Source organism: Siphateles boraxobius, unplaced genomic scaffold (genome assembly GCF_051911475.1).
Source record: "Siphateles boraxobius isolate OS27281-9 unplaced genomic scaffold, OSU_SipBor_1 65, whole genome shotgun sequence".
Lineage (NCBI taxonomy): Eukaryota > Metazoa > Chordata > Actinopteri > Cypriniformes > Leuciscidae > Siphateles > Siphateles boraxobius.
In genome coordinates, this window is record NW_027509192.1 from 14,958,336 (window position 1) to 14,978,434 (window position 20,099).

Genomic DNA, 20,099 nt, shown 5'->3' on the forward strand with positions numbered 1-20,099 from the left:
TACTGTATAATGACAGCAGACCATTCTCATCTGGTCCAGCAATGGACACAACGCAGAAAACCTACCGGTATGGATTTTTGCTGATAACCGATTGTTCCAGCAATTGGTTATCAGTGCCGATTAATCGGCAAAATCGATCAATCGGTCGATCTCTACTGTCGAATGCACACAGACTGCCTGCCATATCGTATCCTTTGGTAGCAACGATTGGCTGTTGGCCGGTGCAAAGATCCGAACAGATTAAGACGTGGAACAAACACATTGAGGAAGATCTGAGGAATATGCGACTCAACCTCCTTGACGGCAAGAATATATCGCCATTGACCGCCAAGCATGGAATGGCATTACCAACGAATCCCCGGCACGGCACAAACAGCCTTTGGAATTAAAAAAGCCCCACATCATCACATACCGTCACCATACCTAGAGATTGGCATGGGGCACTTTCCATAAGATCATCTCTCAATGCAAATCAAACCAGCTATTAGCCTAACTGAAATAAAACCATGCCAATCTCTAGGTATGGTGAAGGGAATGTGATGATGTGGGGCTATTTTAATTCCAAACGCCAAGGGAACTTTATCAGGATGTACAGTATTCCTGGATCCATGAAATAACTGGCCTTTAAAAATAAAAATCTGCCTGCCTCTATGGGAATTTAACATAGGGGTGTCCTGACTTACGCAAAGTGTTTTTTAAGGAAGAACATTTATTTATTGGCGATACATCATTCATTCACAAAGAAAATTGGAGTCCTTTAAAGGTTGGATTTTTCCTCATTTTTTTAATTAAGGCATTAAGAACAATTTCCAAAAAAATATTTTTTTATTCCTCTTTTTAGTCAACTTTAGCATGGATGTATTCACTAATGCTAAGCACTGTGTGTAGACACAAAGAAGTTTCCGTGGAACAAGAAACATGTGATCACGTAGCTCACGGGGCTATTTTCAATGACGTTCCAGTCACCCAGTATATTTTTGCATGAAGAAGATCAGCATCAGTGCCGTACAGACTCAATGGCATTAGCTCACAATTCAGACTCTAAAGACTGCAAGACAGTGGCTGATCACCATCTACGACTCTTTGCATAAGTCGATTTACAGTAGGTGTGATTCATTGTCTGTCAATGGAAATGAGGAAGTAGTCCATGCACAATCTCCCATCTGCATAGCTATTGTAAAGTGTGCTGCTTGCTATAATAGGAAAAAAAAAACCTCACCTTTCTTTTCCTTTATTTTATTTGTAATCCATTCCATTACAAAAACGTTTCCACAAGATTAATTTACATGCCATCAGCATTATAACTGGCACTCTCCATTAATAAGCAAAAGAACAAGGCCTGGAATACTTAAAAACTATTCTTGAGGTCAGCAAACAAAAAAAAAAATCAGCAAATGGTCTGTCCAAGAAGGTGCTGAACCTTCAGAAAATGTTAACCTCAGGAGGTCAAACTAAATATTATAGAAGTTTTTTTCGTATTATTTTCAGTTTCTATGGGATTTAACCCCCCAACCCCCAACTTATCTTATAATAAAATGTATATCTTATAATATAATAATGTGGGACAATATTCGAGGAAAGCGTCAGCTCACTGTGAAAGTCTTGTCATGAGTTACTAGTATCATTTCTGCGGTTTTAAGCTTCTCGAACCTTTGGGTTAATAAATAGAGGTGTTTACATATGTGGGCCTCACCTGATTTTGGTGAGCTTTTTCTTCTTGAAAATCTTCTTTACATAATCTTGGTAATAACTGCTACTGAGGTCCTGTAAAACAGATTTAAAAAAAAGAAAGAAAAAGAGACAAATAATTTGATAGAGACCATAATTCTGTATGAAATCTATCAAATCTAAAACAGTGTCTATCATACAGTTTGACGTGACCAATACTTTCCTTGTATTATGCACTGCTTGCTTTATTATACAGTACGTGTACTTACAGTGTACTTACCTAAGAAAGTACTGGGCAATACAAGGTAACTACATGGGTTAAGGTTAGGTTCAGGGTTAGTACCTAGTTATTGAATTACTATAATAAGTACATATTATGTACATGGGGAGCAGGACTGTAAAATAAAGTGTTGCCGACAGTTTAGATGCTTTGCGAAGGAATTGTTCCTCTTATTCCATCCAAACTTATTCGTCATTGCGATTATAGCTGAATAACACTGGCATTGTGTGTTTCCTGTGGGAAAACAGCACGCTGTTTGTGTAATGTCCTCTGTGAGTCAAACATAACCCAATCCCATTGAGCTGCTTACAATGATTAGACCTCTGGAATGCAGGTGCCGAGTTTACAAACTCCCCTCTTGCCTTTCCATGTTGCTAAGTCCCTCATTATGAATTAACGCAGTGGTGCTTAACTGGCAGGTCATGACCCGAAAATGGGTCATAGGTTTGTTCTGACAGGGTCACATGCAGTACAGCATGGAAAAATGATGGATCCGTGACAAATAGATCCAGGAAAAATAAGAGTGTCCATGATAAAGAAAAGGAAAGCATTTTAAAATCTAGAGGAAAAACATGAGGCAAGTTTTTTTTAGAAATGTATTCTTTGTTTTCATAATAGTTCCATGTGGTTTTGAAAACTTAAAAGTCTTATACCATGTTCAAGAAAAGTTTCAATTTAATTACTCTAAAAATGTCATGTGATGTAACCAAAGAAAATATAATATATTTCCTTACATCTTGGGTACATGTGAGAGTACAAATATTGACATTTAAAAAAAATGTTTCAATATATTTTAAAAAGTAAAAGGTATATATTTAAAAAACATTTTTACATATCTCAAATCACATGAGGGAGTTGAACAACAACATTTTACAACCCGAACTAACCTTGTTTTTCAAATATTAACAAGCGGAGTAAAGCAATTAAAAAAACATTAATAAAAGATTATGCCTTAATTTTAAGTTTTTTTTAAATTTCTTTTTAAATTTCAATTCATCTCTCTCTCTCTCTCTCTCTCTCTCTCTCTCTCTCTCTCTCTCTCTCTCTCTCTCGCTCTCTCTCTCTCTCATGATTTTACAACATGAACTAACCTTATTTTTCAAATATCAAGCAGTTTTATTAAAAATATTTTAAATACAGTTTAAATTAAATTAGAGTAATGTAAGTTAAAAATTTCATTATGTAAAATTATGTCCTAAGAAACAATGTACAATAACAAAAATATATATATGAAACAATAATAAAAGATTATTCCTTCATAACGTAATAAGTTTTATAAAGAATTTCATCCTTTTAATAATATAGTTTATTCTTTATTATGATATAAGAATAGTTAGATATAAAAATAGTTATTAATAAGAATTCTTATTAATTCATAATTATTAATGTTGGGTCAATTGAACAACATAATATTTAAAAAAATAGTATATATATATATATATATATATATATATATATATATATATATATATATATATATATATATATATATAAATTTACAATAATGAAAAATATAAATGAAACAATAATAAAAGATTTTGCCTTCATAAAGTAATGGGGTTTGTTAAAGGACAAGTTCGGTATTTTACACTTAAAGCCCTGTTTTAAGATCGTTTCTGATGAAATAGAACGGTTAAGATTGAAATTTGGACAAATGCTGCTGTCCCGAGAATTTTAGGTTTTTGTGTTAGCACCCCCCACCTATACAATGGTTTCATAGGGGCACTGGAAGAATAATTCATAAAACGCATTAAACTTTAGTTTACAAAGACGTGAAACTCACCGAGTGGTCTAGGGTGTTCACTGATATGCTCACGCAAAAATCATAGTTTTTGTCCTGACGTAAGTCAATGGAGTTGGGCAAAAACTACGATAAAACTTGATTTCTGCTAACACAGAAACCGAAAATTCTCGGGACAGCAGATAGCTTTTTCTTCTTTATTATGATATGAGAACAGTTGTATCATCCTGACATTTTAGACATTTCCCTTTGGAACAACAAACTCTTACCTCAGAGGCATTGGACTTCTCTGTATTCTGTAAGCCCTTGAACAGAAGAAGCGGGTACTGGAAACTAAGAAAGGCCAGACAGGCAATCTGAGGAAGACTGCTGAACAGCGCAAAGTACTTATAGATCTGCAGACATGGAGAAAGAACAGACAAATCAATTTTAAATAACATCAAATGTTCACAGCCATTTATTTGGCTGTATTCCCCACAATATCTTCCGCACATATTCTGTGCAAACCAATCATGAAATTGTAATCAGAATTTATATTACAACCCAAACAAGGCTTTCTTTATTTTGCCCTAAAATAATTAAATGGCTTTTTCAGCATGAACACAGCCAGACAGTTTTTGCAGTTTGATCCCTTTGTTTTCTTGCTAATTTTGTTTTCTTGGTACTTTTTCTTTAGTTCTGACAGAAACTAAAGTGATTAACTGAAGGAAATCTCCATGGTGAGATCCTAAGAAGCAGAACAAATTGTTTTGAGGCTTGACCATTCATTTAGGAGACACGAGGACAATGGGAACAAAACCGGTTGAGGTTAATTAACTTATCTGCGATTCTTATTCAACATCCTCTATAAACACAGAGGGAAACTAAACTTAGAACCCAGATAAACTGTGCTGAAAATACTCTACCAGCTATGTTTTAGATACATATAATAACTTGTACCTGTGGCGTTTTGGGACAGTCCACCTTCTGCCAGACCAGAACTCCGAAGTGTGTCCACGACAGCAGGCTTCCCAGAACATAACCAACCTTGTTATGCAGCGTACCACAGGCCAGAAGAGGGTAGTACAAAGCGGGATAGTACAAAAGAGCCAGGATCATCCAGAACTCTACAGAAATAAAGAACAAAACAGTGGATTCAGGTACAGACATGTAATAATTAGGCCTAAATGTAAAATAACACTATTGTTTTGTTGTTTGATTAACATTAATAACTTAGCAGCTGGTATTTATAGGCTGCTGTCACTTTAAGCCCGGATGCACGGATCCAATATAATGATACACATCTATGGGTGTGATATTAACAAAGATTTTGACATTTTCTGGGATTTTGTCGATAACAATTATCAGACAATATTTATAAATAAAACGTTGCTATATGAAATGATTTTAAAATTTAAAAGATATTTTAAATGTGAAACTTAAACATCCAGTAGGCGGTGACAAATCACTGTTAATGAGCGAATAATTGAGTCATTATTTCAACCGATTCGTTCAAACGGCTGACCATTTCAGGAATTAAACATTTGACTTCGAGTAGTCTTTGAATCATTCATTCAGCCGATTCGTTCAAACAGATGGATTCATTTAGTAATGAAACATCGCTTGATGCTGAGAGATGCTAAACAGTTCTGCTGTGGCTTTGTTGAAAATGCTATTTTCGTTGGCAAAATAGAGCAAAACAGGCAATATGTCGAAAGTCATTTAATATTGAAATGTTGTAAGTTCAACCCCACTACTGTGCGACCTATGAGATATCACCAATGTGTCTTGGAGCAAGAGAGCTATATGTACTTATTTTTAGTGTCAATTGACTTCAATTTGGGTCCTGTTCCTCATGCAAAACTATTGAATTGCTTCAGAAGACTTGGAATACGGCGTCACAGTCGTATTAGAAATTATTGTTTTTGCTATTTATGTTATTTTTTGTGATCTAGATGCTCACAGATTTATTCTTTAGAGTTCTAAACAGTAAAAAAATAATTAAAAAAAACAAGTAAAATCAACTTGGATGTTTAAGGCAGCAACGTTTTTTTTTTTTTTTTTTTTTTTACAGTATACCAAATGGTACCAGTCATTTAACACTCATTTTCAAAGAACCAATAACTGTTAAAAGTCTGAATATCAATAAAATATTGGTCAAAACTACCATTATCTGTCTTTTTAAGTTTTATCTAATTGTTTTGAGCACGATGCTCTGAGTCTCCATGTACATTCATTATTCTTTAGCATTTCTTCTTTTGTGCTCAAAGCAAGAAGGAAACTCAGATTTGGAACGAATGGGGGTACTTGCTACTTGATCATATGATTTTTTTAAACTTCGTAAACAGCAAAACATGTCATATGATGAATATGATGAGAATGAGAAGAATAACAATAGCTTCCCATCCACACTAATAGACTTATGTCTCAAAATGTACCTATTAAAGCACCAAATAGTTACATAATGCAAATGCAGCATTATGTATAAAGTCTGAAGCCCCGTTTGCTAAAGAAACAAAAAACGCAGGCGATAATCAAATTACAAAACACATCTAAGAAGGACTAGCAGTACAGATGGGGGAAAAAGATCAGGTAGGGTGCTACTTTTCATCCTCTTGTGTGAACTGAGCCTACTTTGGATAGGTGCCATCTTGTGAATAGAGAGAGTGTTCAATGTTCATTCGATCGCACTGGTGCAGGGTGAGCCACTATTGCCCATGAGATATCCCTGCAAACCGATGAATTTCCCAAACACTTTGGAGGCCTGAAATCTTTCCAACAGCAGCATTGATTTACATTATGATAAAAAAAATAATCTTCTTTTTGAATCTTTAAAAAAGTACGGTTAAGTGCAAAATGTTGGCAGATCAAGGTTAACAACTTGTGGGAATCGATCCAGAAACCTTCAGTTTGGCAGTCGTGAGCCTTAAACACTAGGCCACATGATAATATAAAACACAATAGTGGACAAAAGTGATATCCAGAGGGGATTTTGCTTTTAACTCTTTCCCCACCATTGACGTAAATTTCCGTCTTTTTGTGTTCTCACTGTTAAACAGTAGGGGGTGCTATGACATGTTATGAAAGAGTATCGCATCTCCTGATCAAAACACAGAACAAAAAAAAGTAGAAACATGTGAAAACGCGATAATCAACATTAAACAGCATTTAAATCAAAACTGAATGAAATGTCGACCCAGGACGAGCTATAGGACTGTGAAGCTTTGGTGGTGTTGATGGACTCGATCTAGTTCATCTGTGTTTTGATCATCGTTCTGAATCTTTTCTGGACGTAGTCTTTGAAAAAAAGTTTTTTTTTTTTAATGAAACTTACACACATTCAAGTGTTGATAAAAAAGGATGCATGAAGCTAGAGTTTCATTCTAGCAGGGTTTTTTTTTTTTTTTTTAAAGCAGAGGTTCTGTTCTTTCTTTTGATGTATTGCATATTCAGATATTCATAAAACAAAATATTCTGGAGGCATTCCGGAATATTCTTTCATGTTTGTGAAAATGACCAAAAGTCCAGGCGGTGACTGGCAACTTAAAAAAAGAAAAATCATAATTAAAAACAAACAAAAAAACTGGTAGGGAAAGAGTTACTGACCCTACAAGTTTGATTAACACATCAAAATATGAGGAAAATATTTTATCCTTTTCTTAAATATGAGGGAAGAACTAGACAATAAATTTGGTTAAGGTATTTATCTGACAAAATAGTTTGGCAAAAAAAAAAAAGGCAAATTAAATTACAGGTTTTAGTTTACTATGAAAAATGCAAAAGGCTCACAGGAAAAAAAACATACATTGGCAACAACATAACTAGTTATTAATATTTCATTGGTTCTCTCTTGCTTTTGCATGTTCATAATCTCTTTGTATGACAGCCTGGCCATAAATGGTTTCATTTTTCACCATTTTTCCACAACTACAATATGTCTTACAAAAATCTTTAACACGTTTAAAAATATTTAAATAAAGAGTGAAGATGTCAGTTTTCCTAGGCCAGAAATCACTTTTGGCCACTACTGTCAATATTCACTCATGAAATATTAATAAGGCTGGGGTAAATGATTATTAATTAAACGATTAGTCTGACGATTATTTTATCGATTAGTCGACTAATCTAACAACTAATTGAACGATGATTTTTTTGTAACATGGAAATTGCAGGAGTGCACATTCAATGCACAACATTTTTTATCTGGTTCTTATAGAGTATCTACACTGTAAAATGTTTGGTACTGAAATGAGCCCTATCACAATTTTGTGGTGCTCATTTTAATGTTTTCAGTGCTCATAAAAAACATAAACGTTTTGTTGACGGGACGGGTGGGGTTTACATGCGCTTCATACGGCACACACGCACATTTGCACACACACACGCAAGGTCTCTCGCTCTCTCCCTCTCTGCTGCGCGCGCTACACGGTTTGGAGCTCGCGAGCTCTAGATTCCGGGAGATTTTAACTAATTGGCGGGCATCAGGAAGCCGCTATCAATATGCGGTAGACTCCCGGAACTTCCGGGAGACAGGATGTCAACTCCATTTGGCAAAGCGCGCAAATAACGACACCTTTAAGTTTGGGACTAAATTTGAAGTATTCCCATACCTTCGATGATTTGGTGCGAGCTGTTTTTTTAGGACTTTTTCTTTTGTTGGGGCTTTTTGCATGGCTTTGTTTGGAATTCTGTGAAGAGGTTGCCGTTTCGTCCTCCATTCTGCAATGTTTCGGTCTCCCGCGTGTGTGTGGCAAGCTGTACCGCCAGGAACGGTGCAAAAAAATAAGAAAAATAAAGAAGCGTCGACAAAAAAATATGGCGTCGACGTAATTTTGAAGTCGAAGCGTCGACGCGCCGCTAAATATTAACACTAAATGCATTTCACCACTTCACAAAGCAAGAAATCTGGCAGTCGTACCTTTGTTCACGGTGTCTTTAGTGAAAGGAAGTGGATGGTGACTGAGGACCATTCCGACCAGCTTGCAGAAGAGAACTCCATACACAGCTACAGCAAGACCCTTGTGTTGTGTGTGGTCTAGAAAGTTTACTGGGCTGAAATAAAAACAGAAAAAAGTATTTGTTGGTGGTTGCCAGGGTGTTGCTAGGGTGTTTGTTTACATGGGAGATGTCAAACTGACCTGAGTAAACCCGTAAGTCCCCTCTGATTGACACCCAACTTCTGTCGTCTGGCCAGGATGGCAAGAACCAGCATGACCACCAGCTTTGGACATAAAGAGAGGACAATCTGTCAGTCTTAAAACCCCCTGACTTTCTCTAATGGCCCACCAGAGCCTGGCGCTGCTGTGACATCCACCTCTTCTTAACCTCTTCTGCATCACAGCTTCTTGGTTCAAATGAAAGCACAGACCCCCATGAAACAAGGGCAGAGCGGTCTCTGTTTCTGGTGTGAGTAAGTGCCTGGGATCAGTGACCTGAAGTGACCTGTAACACTTTTAGGAAGCGTCACGGCCTAAGGTGACGTCTGAGTCCACATGGGTTCATCAGAGTCAATTAGCATGTGGCTTTTTGTATCAAATCAAAGAAAGCAAAAGGCTAGCAACTCAGTGGGAAGTCTGGCAGTTACAAAACGAATGACAACAAATGCATTGTATAGTTTTTAAATGGTTTCTTTACACAAGTGCTAAGACAGTACCATGGTATCAGGTGGAAATACTACGGTACTTTGCCAATGGTCAACTTATATAGAGTAATCAATGGCAAATGCTCATATCAAAATATAGAAACTAGCAGGGCTATTATAGTTAACTAAAACTAAAAGCATTAAAAAAAACTTTCGTTAATTGAAAGAAGATAAACTTTAACTGAAATAACATAAGACAAAAACACTTAAAATTATTTTATTTCAGCTAGTTTCCAAAGCAAATTTCTCATTTTCATTTAGTTTAATGATTGACTACTAGTTATTAATTTTCCTTTCAGTTTCACTGTCAAACTGATTAATCACATCTAACAAAAGTTTGTGTGTGGGATATATTATATTTAAAAGAAAACAAAATGACAAATTAATAAAATTTCATCTATAACAATAAACTAAAATAAAAACAGAAAATATAAAACTAAAAACCATTCAAAATACAAAAAAAAATATATATATATAATAGTATATCACTATATAAACTGCGGTATATATAGTATAAATTAATAGAAAAATAACATTAGGATGGCCGATATATAACAATGACAATATATTGTTGCTAGGGTGTTCTGAATGGTTGCTAAGACGTTTCTAGGGTGTTCTGAGTGGTTGCGAAGTTGTTGCTAGGGTGTTCTGGGTGGATATGTATAGGCATAATTCAAAAGAGCCCAACCCCAAATTACTATGATATTCCAATCCATGGATGTTTTTTAATAAAAAAATATTAATAATAATAAAAAAAATTAAATTTATATAAATTAAATGTAAATGTAATGATCCAAAATGAAAAGTTCTTTTACAAATTATTTACTCAAGAAACCCACGTGCTCCTTTAAAAAAAAAAAAAGATAATAATAATAATATTGTCCAAGGCTATTTCTAGATTTTGACACAAAAGTGCATCTCAGATTATCCAAATATTGTCAGTTTAATCATTCTGGCCAATATATATATTATATAAAAAATATATACTAGTATACACTAGTACTTTGATATATACCATGGTAATGTACTGACTGATTACAATATTCCAAGTACTCAAAGATACTGAATTTTGGACAGACCAATATAGAGAAAGAATAGAAGGCAAAGTTGAGAATATAAAGAAAGAAGTACATCTCATCAGAAGGGAACTCACAGATATCGCAGCAATGCATATGTGGAAGAGGCCTTCTTCAGCTGTGGGGTCACATGGTGGGATAACTCTGAAAATTTCACAAACACAGAGTATTTATCATAAGCTGGTGAGATCCAGGGCGATTACTCAACCTGTACACGCTCCCTCCTTTCCTAAGCAACAGACCATTACTAACAAGAGCACTTTTACTGAACCTCTTCAAGTGAAGATTATTCATTTAAACCGATTGTCGTAGGTAATGTGACTGACGTGGAACGCCAGCACACGGATCCGATCACACTTCCAACTAAACTGGGATGGAATTAGGAAACCTCTAGATGAATGAAAAGGCCCTTATTTCATTTGATTTTACTAACAGAGGAAGTCTTGGACGAAGCTAATATGTGACGCATTAAAGTAACCCTATCTTCACAGTTTGGTGTCTTGTTGCCGAAAAGTCTCTTGCATATGTGAAAAGAATCAAAGATGAGATCAAAAAGAAAATCTCGGCATGAATCGCAGTGATGGATGTGTATATCGCTTTCAGCAGATATATAATCAGATATGTTTGCACACCTGTAGACTTGGAACCATATAAATGTTCTGGGTAGTGCATTATGGGATAGCAACAAGACTATACGACAAGCAGCAATAAAGATCATATCTAATGAATATCTGATTACCTTACCCATGTTATCAAGCTAAAAATCACAAAACTAAGTTAATGTCTAAACCCAGCGGACCCATGAATGCATATATATAAGTAATAACATTAAATACATGTGTAATTTAGTATAAATTTTAAAAATAATATATTATATTTAAAATGAATAACTACATATGCACTACCGTACAAAAGTATAGGGTCAGTGAGATTTTTATTTATGTTTTTGAAAGAAGTCTCTTCTACTCAAAAATACAGTATTTTATTATTATTATTATTATTATTACATTTGAAATATCTGTTATCCATTTTAATGTTTTAAAATTTAATTTATTCCAGGGATGTCAAAGCTAAATTTTCATCAGTCTTCTTCTGATTTTTCAGAAAACATTCTAATATGATGATTTGCTGCTCAAGAAACATTTCTGATTATCATTATGAATGATGCAAACAGTTGTGCTGCTTAATATTTATGTGGAAACACAAAAACTCAATTTGTTGATGACTACAAAGTTCAAAAGAACAGCATTTATTTGAAATAGAAATCTTTTGTAACATTATAAAAGTCTTTATCACTTTTAATCAATTTAATGCATCCTTGATAAATAGAAGTAAGAATTTATTTTTTAAACAATTATACAATTTACATGTTCAGTTATAATGATGCAAAAATGTATTACAAATGTAAGCGATTTTTTTTTCACACAATGAAATCACAGCACTTCAAATGATCGAATTTAAAATTGTCCCTAAAGAAACATCTATAAAACACCAAATTAAGAGTACTTACTCGACAGGAGGTTTGGTTGGCACTGCATTTTCGTACCATTCTGAGTAATCGTAGGAGTCTTTCCCAGTTTCAGCACTCATGGTGCCAGCCTACAGATGAAACAGAAGTTTCAGAGAGCTCCAATAACTTAGAGAGCAGCCCAAATCACTTTTTCACACTCCCGCGGGACACAAATTCGCTGGGTTTGGGAAAAAATAAGTAAAGTTTCCTCCAAAGTTTGGCAGCTGGAAACTACTGGTTTGTGTTCCTAAAGTCTAATTTAGCCCCCTTGTTCAGGTGCCCTGTTACCACTGCGAGCGAGAGCTGTGAGGAGCAATGTGACGGGTCCCTTTCTGGAGCATGCCAACCCAAAACCTCTTTACTTCAGCTCGGATCTCCTTTTCAGATTGGGGATTACCACCTCACTGGAAACCAGGAGAGAGAGGAAAGCAATGGGGGGAGAGAGAGAGAGGGAGAGAGAGAGAGAGAGAGAGCAATTCGGAGAGAAGTTTTCCTGATTTCCAGATGGGGCGTCCGATCTCTCCTGCCACCTGTAGTTCAGAGGGATTAGGTGGACTTCCAAGGGCCGTCCTGCGGCTGGTATTGAGAGGTTGAAGGAGCGCTGGACTTATAAAACTCAGCCAAAGCAGGCTGGAAGTGTGTGGGGGCCGAATGCTGACATATTCCAGAGTGATAACAGGGAAATTCATGTGTGTGAGCCTCAGTTATCAGGCTGTGGAGATTCCCAGAGGTGACTCAAAGTGTGAGGTATAAGGAAATCATTTCCATTAACCACACACATGATGAATCGACAGGCAAGTGAAGAATCGAGTCAGGTGCCGTACGTTACACATTCTGAATTACACTGTAAAAAAACTTATAAAATAGTTTTCATGTAGTTTTAAAAATCATGTAGTTTTAAAACAAATGAACATTGTATAAAAAAAATGTTGCAGCAATTGGTTATAACAACTTACATTTTTTTTAAACTTAATTAACTTTGGTAACTTAAAATATTAAGTTTAGTTAACTTTAGTTTAATTAAGTCAAGCACATACACATACTTTAAGTAGAAACAACACATTATTTCTTATTCTAATGTTGAATTTTAAGTGATAATCACAGCAATCCTTTTTTTTTAGAGTGAATAAGAAAACTTCAGTTTAAAATATATTAGGTTGATTGAACACAGTTAAATTAAGTTGTGACAAAAAGAAACATGTTACTTTAGCTTATTTTAATTAATTAGCCTAAACTGAACAAGAGGCAAAAAAATATATTTTTTGAGTGTACAAACTCCAATCACATTACATTATCCACATTTCATTTTTAATTATATCATTAAATATTGCCATTAATGCACAACAGAGAGAGTTCACTGTGCAATCTGTTGCAAGTCAGTTAAGCTCTTCTATGAATGAATGCTCTGCTATGATGTGAGGTGTGTTGCCACGCCCATTGCCCCACCCACCAACTGGCCACGCCCCCTTCACAAGCATGAGAGACCCTTCAGCTGCATATTAAACTGATTATGCAGAGATTACAGTGAAAAGCATTTACAAAAATCCATTTCCAACAATGCTGAGAACTTCTCAAACCACATTCATCCATCAGGAAAAACATAAAAACAAAGCAGGATTGACTAATAACAGTTGCAGAACAAAGAATGTTTTGAAGAGCTCTGATTACATCATGGAAATGTGTCTGAAAGTTTGCTTATATCTAGTTGGGAGAAGGTCAACGGTTATTTCCATAAACGCCTTTGACTGTAAGGTTCTGACGCATCTAGTTTCCAAATAACATTGACAATGGATTCCGAAATCTACCTGAGAGATATGAAGCTAATTCCTTTCCTAGACTTCCTATCTTTCCTCTCCTATTTCAAAGAACACAATAGCTATTCCAAAAGAAGATATAGTGCACCATTCACTGGAAACATGAAGTTATCTCACAGCTATATTTATTTTCATAGTGAGTCAGGCTGACACATGTAGAAGCTTGATCTGTGTAATATCTCTCCTACCGCACCATCCATACCATATTACATACTGGACCAGTACTATTGTAACAAATGACCCCGACAGAATTACACTGCAAAGCCTGACAATATCACGGACCGCAATTTGTGGGTGGCCTTTGAAATGGTGTAGTGTGCTTAGAGGATTCATTCTGGAATGGTTAAACCTAAATGGGATCCTGTCAGTGTCCACAGGAGCTCTTAACAAGGGTGAAACTGATTAAGAAGGCAACACCATGGAGCACACAACACAAGATGGATGCTGCATGTAATGACTTCATATCAGCCACCATCACTCAAGGGCTCTGGGGAAAACCTACAGAGAAAACTGTCTCCATGGTGCTAACAGGACCGTGCCATCGACAGTAAAGCTTTTAGAGGATAATGAAGGTCAGGTGACAACCGAGACTGCCATTGCATTCGCTGACGGTGAATTTATAACTATTAGAGTTGTTGTTGGAGTTGCTGTTGGAGTTGATGAAGATAAAGTATAAGAGAATGATGAGAACTGAAAATGGCACATCTAAACACAATCATTCCTCTCATATTCTGTCTTTTTCTTAACTAAATCATAAAACGTTGCCACATAGCTTTCACCAACAAATAGGCCTATTTGAAGTGACTCTTTCTGTGTTGACTTATGGTGCATTCAAGTCATGTTGGAAAGATCGTATTTACAAATTCATGAATGCCCTCTCAAGTCGTATTTACCACTGGGAAGCTCAGGATAATTATAATACACAAGTTTCCGAGTTGGGCAGGCCATAAACTTTAAACATGATGAAGGAGAGAACTATTGCTGCTGTGGCTGCTATTCTTTACTAGTTTTCCCACAACAGCTACATCGCCTTGTCTTGTCATTAAAGCAGTGCATATCTACATATATGAATAATCATTTGAGGCGTACTGTATGTTTTATACATGGCGAAAATAGCCTGCATTTGACCGAAATTCCAGAATAGTCAGCAAGATGCCTATCTACATAGCGCAGTGAATGTTTATGGTTGTCAATGAATGAGATGCTTAATATCATTCTGGAATTAATAAGATTTTCCCAATAAATAGGCAACAATAAAGGTGTCCTCTATGGCTACTGTTCTTCCTGACAACAAAGAACTTGAATGCGATGAGCGTGTAATCACGACTTCAGAAGTGGGATCTAGGAAATTTCTGATTGCACATGAAGATGCCATCAGAAAACAGGGCGACGCAAACAATACAGTATCTGAAGTTGATGGTAAATTCGTTGATATGTATGAAATTATTATAAATATTTTGTTCAATTTACAATAGCTAAGTTCGGTGTACAAAATATGATAGTCATTTTGTAGAAGTAGAGATAAAAAAAACCTTGCTGTATTTTTTTTTTTGTAGAAAAGGCACTGCCCATCTTACACTGACCACAGTGATTTGACACACCTGATAACGTAATTACAATTTCCCAACTCATAAATACAAACTTCCCAGGAGGACTGGAATACAGCCTTATTTACTTTCTGAAACAGAAAATATGGGCGTGGTAAAAATTGAAATCCTCCCCCATCCCCCTTTTAAAATAGCCAATATAAGCTTTAGCTTACATCAAGTGCATCAACAATGATTTGCTATCATTACTCAGTTTTTTTTAAATGTATAAAATATAAAATAAAATGAAAAAAATAAGAAAAATGTCATTTTTAAGTCAATGCATTAGAAATGGAATAACAAACCTGTCCTACGGCGATAAAAGGATATTTAGCTAGTAGGCTATATAGCAAAATGCAAACTATCCCTAATCTCTAATCTGCTAAACGTGACTATAAGGCATGAAGATATTATTTAACAGCACGATTCTCTGTAAAGCTGCTTTGAAACACAATGTGTATTGAGAAAAGCTATACAATTAAAACTGACGAATTTATTTGCCAAATTGCATTACATTTTTCATTCAAATAGCATGTTAAATTTTTATTTTTTTAATTTTCTGTGCAAAATATGAGTGTTTAATTGCAAAACTGCAAACTTAAATTGCAAACTATCATACTATTGTTATGGGCAATGCTAATCTACCTGTTGCCACAATACCAGGGTGTTGCTAAGGTGTTCTGAGAGGCTTTTAGCAAGTTGCCACATAGTTGCTAAAGTGTTCTTCCAGATTACTGGCCCAAAGCAGCAACAACAACAACAACAACAACAACAAAAGCCCACCCCGGGCCCCAAATTTGGAGATATGGCTTTGGTCCCACCACCATGCATGGGATTTTCTCAACATTTCATCGTCGAAAATAGTAAGTTTGTGGCACAAAATGGTGTGACGCCAAAGTTCAGCATGTGTGAAATAGTTAAACGCCACTAATTAACGTTAGTTCTTCTTGAGGTGCATGCAAGACTCAAGTGGTTTGTTACACGCACAAATGAAATTTCTTTTGTTTATCAACGAGTGTTTGAGGATGTTATATACATTGCATTGGTTAGCTTAATGTTAATTATATTTTAAAGATGAGTAACGTATTTTTCTGAATTAATGACGTAGTTAAATGTTCTTACTAGGGTGTTATTGTTATTTTTTGGCGCGTGTGAAAAGCAAGTTATTTTAATAACTTACCATCTCCTGACACTGACATCAGATGAAGACGCACAGATGGCGTGTGCGCGCGCACTTTCTTTCACCTGACCTTTAAGTACAATTATGGATGATCCATCATCGCATTGTGCGTCTTTGGTCAATGGCCCACGTGCATTCATACTCAAACCAATCTATAATTTATGCGACCGTTTCATTGCCATTTATATATTTTTACCATCCTTTGTGTCTAATATGTTTATATTTACTTTGCGCATATATGTTTTAAATATATATACAAATCCATTTATTTATATTTGTTTCTACTTTTTGTTGTTGTGAGACAGTACATTTTTTTTATTTACATTTTCCAGTAGTTTCCCAATTGTCAATCTGTTCCTTTCTCAAATTCGTACAAAAAATACAATACCAAATTGTTTTTTTATATTTTTTCAATTAAAAAAAGAAACAATTTAACCATCAAACTGAAAAATCACTTCTTACCTTGAATCAAAGATATGATGTGTAAAATTCCTCCAAATGCAGTGTATTCCGTAAGTTTCTTTAGCAAAGTGTATTTATAGGTATCATCACACACTTGGGTTACCTACTTCAACTTCTGCAATAACCATATGTTCAATGTTTTGAAAGTGGATAAGGATTTGTCTGAACACTGCATGCCTCTCTACAGACTTTGACCCTTTTTTTGCATTGGCCACAATATCTTGGTAACGAACTTCGGGAAGAAAAAAGACACAAGGAAAGTGCTGTTGTAAGATAGGACACCTCTTGGCTGAAGTTCAAAGCAGTGGCCTTTGATCACTGATACGAAACATCACCAAGGGAAATTGATACATGCTTTGCTCTGCATTCACATAGTATTGGATAGTTGGATCAACGTTTTTTTGTGCAGGACTACAAGCCATACAAAACATTTGTATCTTATTGCATTTGAACACAAACACATTGTAAAGACCATTGGATGAAGCGTTATAGTCCTTTTTAATTGTCACTGGGAACAAGTAACCTTGCAACATCTGTTTACTCTTGACAAGCAGATTACTCTTCTGACTTTAGATAGCAACAGAAAAAACTTATATATATGCATTGTACGTTCTATATGCAGTGCAAACCAGCTGCAACACTATTATTGTATTCTTTAAATGCCGTATTCATATTTTTCACAATTGTTTTTCTTTATCTTCTCTGATTATGCAGCAAGAATGGATCAAGATTGAATACCAGGAGCTGGATTTTGTTTTTGAGCGAGTGAATGTGAAGTTTAATCGGGTTTAAACACTACAAGCCAATACGGACACGTCAGATGACGTAATTTTGTGTTTTGTAAGGAATGTGGCTCTATCGGCTATTTATTATATTGCAAAATTTGCTAGGATACTGCCTAAAAAATTGCCACGGTAATTACTGGGGTCAAATTTTTCTCCTTTTTTATATATAGGCATGATAAGTCCTTCAGACCAGTGGCCATCTGCAAAAACATAGCCATTGCGTTTAGACAGTGTCTTAAGTTCTAGTATGACCCACTAGCAGTTAGTCAGGGGCAGTCAGTCTTACTTTTCCGTATTAAATTCAGCCAATCTAACTTTTTTATGTAACTGATTTAAAAAACCTATAAACAGTCAAAAAGAAACAAATTTGATGTCTAACTTGTAAGACTAGTCTTAGAGGTTTATGCAACTGGCCCCAGGTCTCAGGGAAGTCACTATACTTTCAATGATTCAATAAATACAATAAACCATTTTTTAATTTAGTATTTATTTTATGCCTTTTAAGGACAATGTGGACCTGGTTAATCCAGATTCAGACCATATGGACAGTGTGAACGCAGATAATCCAGATCAAGATCTTGAGGTTGAATCGCACACATCCGATGATAGTCCTTGTCTTTCGCCTACAAAACAACCCGGGATCATTCCCCCCTTTTTGAGTGGCAAGCCAATCTTTCCAGTAGAAGACACACCGCCACATTTACACACACATGTAAGTATCATTCTCTAACCTCTTTCATATATAGCTTCAGTACATCTAGTTTCTGAGGGTATATGACATTGAATGATTGTGGAGTCTTGACAGAAGAAAGCAATCAGGGCTTCCAAAGCAGATTCACCCTCATTGGCCCCAACATTACGACTTGACACGCTGAAACCTCCAGGGTCGGGTGCCTAATTCCTGAGGTCTTCTCGACGTTTGCTCGTTCTATTACTCTGCAGCAGTTGTAATCAATGGACCTTGCAACACTCAATTAGGGCTTAATTGGATTGACGCGTGTTGCCGGTGAAATTGTCAGCCGCTTGTTCAGTCGAGGAGACAGAGCAGATTATTACTGTCGACAAGCGTAACACACAGAGCATGAAGCAGCTGCTGTAGGTTTTATATACACCTCTCAGAATCTGTTTTGAGTAATATACGGGTTTCTGTGCAACGTCATCACATAGATGCGCGCGCATCTAAGAGGCGGAAAACAACACTCTTTATGTCTATTCTAGCAGAAGCAGAGATGACACGGAGCTGTTGTGCTGTAAACTAACCTAAATGCATAGGGTATGTCAGGTTTTTATGATTCGCAAACTTAGTTGGACAATTTCATTTCATAGACCTGACGACTAACATTATAACTTAGCTTACTATTCAACTAACTAACATTTTACATAATGTTATATTAATATGCAAATGAAACACAAACAAACAGATTCAACTCTGAAATTGCAGTTTATTATAGAGTCAACAAGAATTTACAAACAATGCAAAATCTACGTTAATTGCAATGTTCTTTTACAGAACTCGGCCTAACATAAAGCGGTCTTGCCTCTTGGATGCGCGCGCATAAGAGACAACTTTATTTTTATAACAGACACTCAACAATATTTATTTTTCTCTATATAATCTGTATAAAATCTGCAGATTACATAGGTATTTTAGAGAATATATCAGTGTTATTTTGGTATCATTAATATGCTAATTATAGACCTTCTGTAGCCCCGCCCCTTTTCATGCTGGGCTCCTTGTGTTCTGTCTTCTGTTTGTATTTTCCTCAGCATGAAGCATGAATCTGACGGATTTATGAATTAACAGCTCGTTTTCCTGGTTTACCTTCATCTGCTTCAAACATTATAATTCCCATGATAGTTTTAGTTTAAATTATTTTAGTACTTAAGTTAAACTAAATGAAAATTAGAACTATTAATGTTTATTTTATTTTAAGTAATTAAATAGTTTTTTAAATAGTTTTAGTTTTATAACCTTACATAATGTAATATAATAATATATAATAATATAATATAGAATTAGCTACCACAAACTTTAGACTATTTATAAAGTGTAGTAGTATTAAAAATGAGTCAGTAAAAATTTTTTTTAGCTTTATAACCTTAAATAATATAATATAATGTAATATAATATAATATAGAATTAGCTACCGCAAACTTTAGACTATTAATATACTATTAATAAAGTGTAGTAGCCTAGTATTACATTACATTTATTTAGTCATTTTGTTTTTTGTCATTTTGTTTCTGTCACATGTCTATATTGTTCTTATTATTTTTATTTTAGGTTCAGTTTACATTTTTTTAGTACTTAAGTTAAACTAAATTAAATTAGAAATGTAGATATTTTTATACGTTTATTTTATTTTAAGTGATTTGT

At 35.2% G+C, this 20,099-nt stretch overlaps 1 protein-coding gene across 2 annotated transcripts in view; it reads right to left on the reverse strand.

The window, feature by feature from the left end:
* stra6 (signaling receptor and transporter of retinol STRA6) overlaps positions 1-17,112 on the reverse strand; it is a 36,612-nt gene extending 19,500 nt beyond the window's left edge. Inside the window, exons 1-8 of one of the 2 annotated variants that reach the window (XM_077211248.1) lie at positions 16,938-17,112; positions 11,896-11,984; positions 10,463-10,529; positions 8,807-8,889; positions 8,587-8,720; positions 4,629-4,795; positions 3,959-4,084; positions 1,694-1,764 (exon numbers count right to left, since the gene is read on the reverse strand). In XM_077211248.1, coding sequence (XP_077067363.1) covers positions 1,694-1,764; positions 3,959-4,084; positions 4,629-4,795; positions 8,587-8,720; positions 8,807-8,889; positions 10,463-10,529; positions 11,896-11,975 — 728 coding nt within the window. In that variant the 5' untranslated portion in view covers positions 11,976-11,984; positions 16,938-17,112. Of the gene's footprint in view, positions 1-1,693; positions 1,765-3,958; positions 4,085-4,628; positions 4,796-8,586; positions 8,721-8,806; positions 8,890-10,462; positions 10,530-11,895; positions 11,985-16,475; positions 16,482-16,937 lie in introns of those variants that run through there. The other variant, XM_077211247.1, reaches the window with a different exon arrangement.
* Between the last annotated feature and the right edge of the window lie 2,987 nt (positions 17,113-20,099).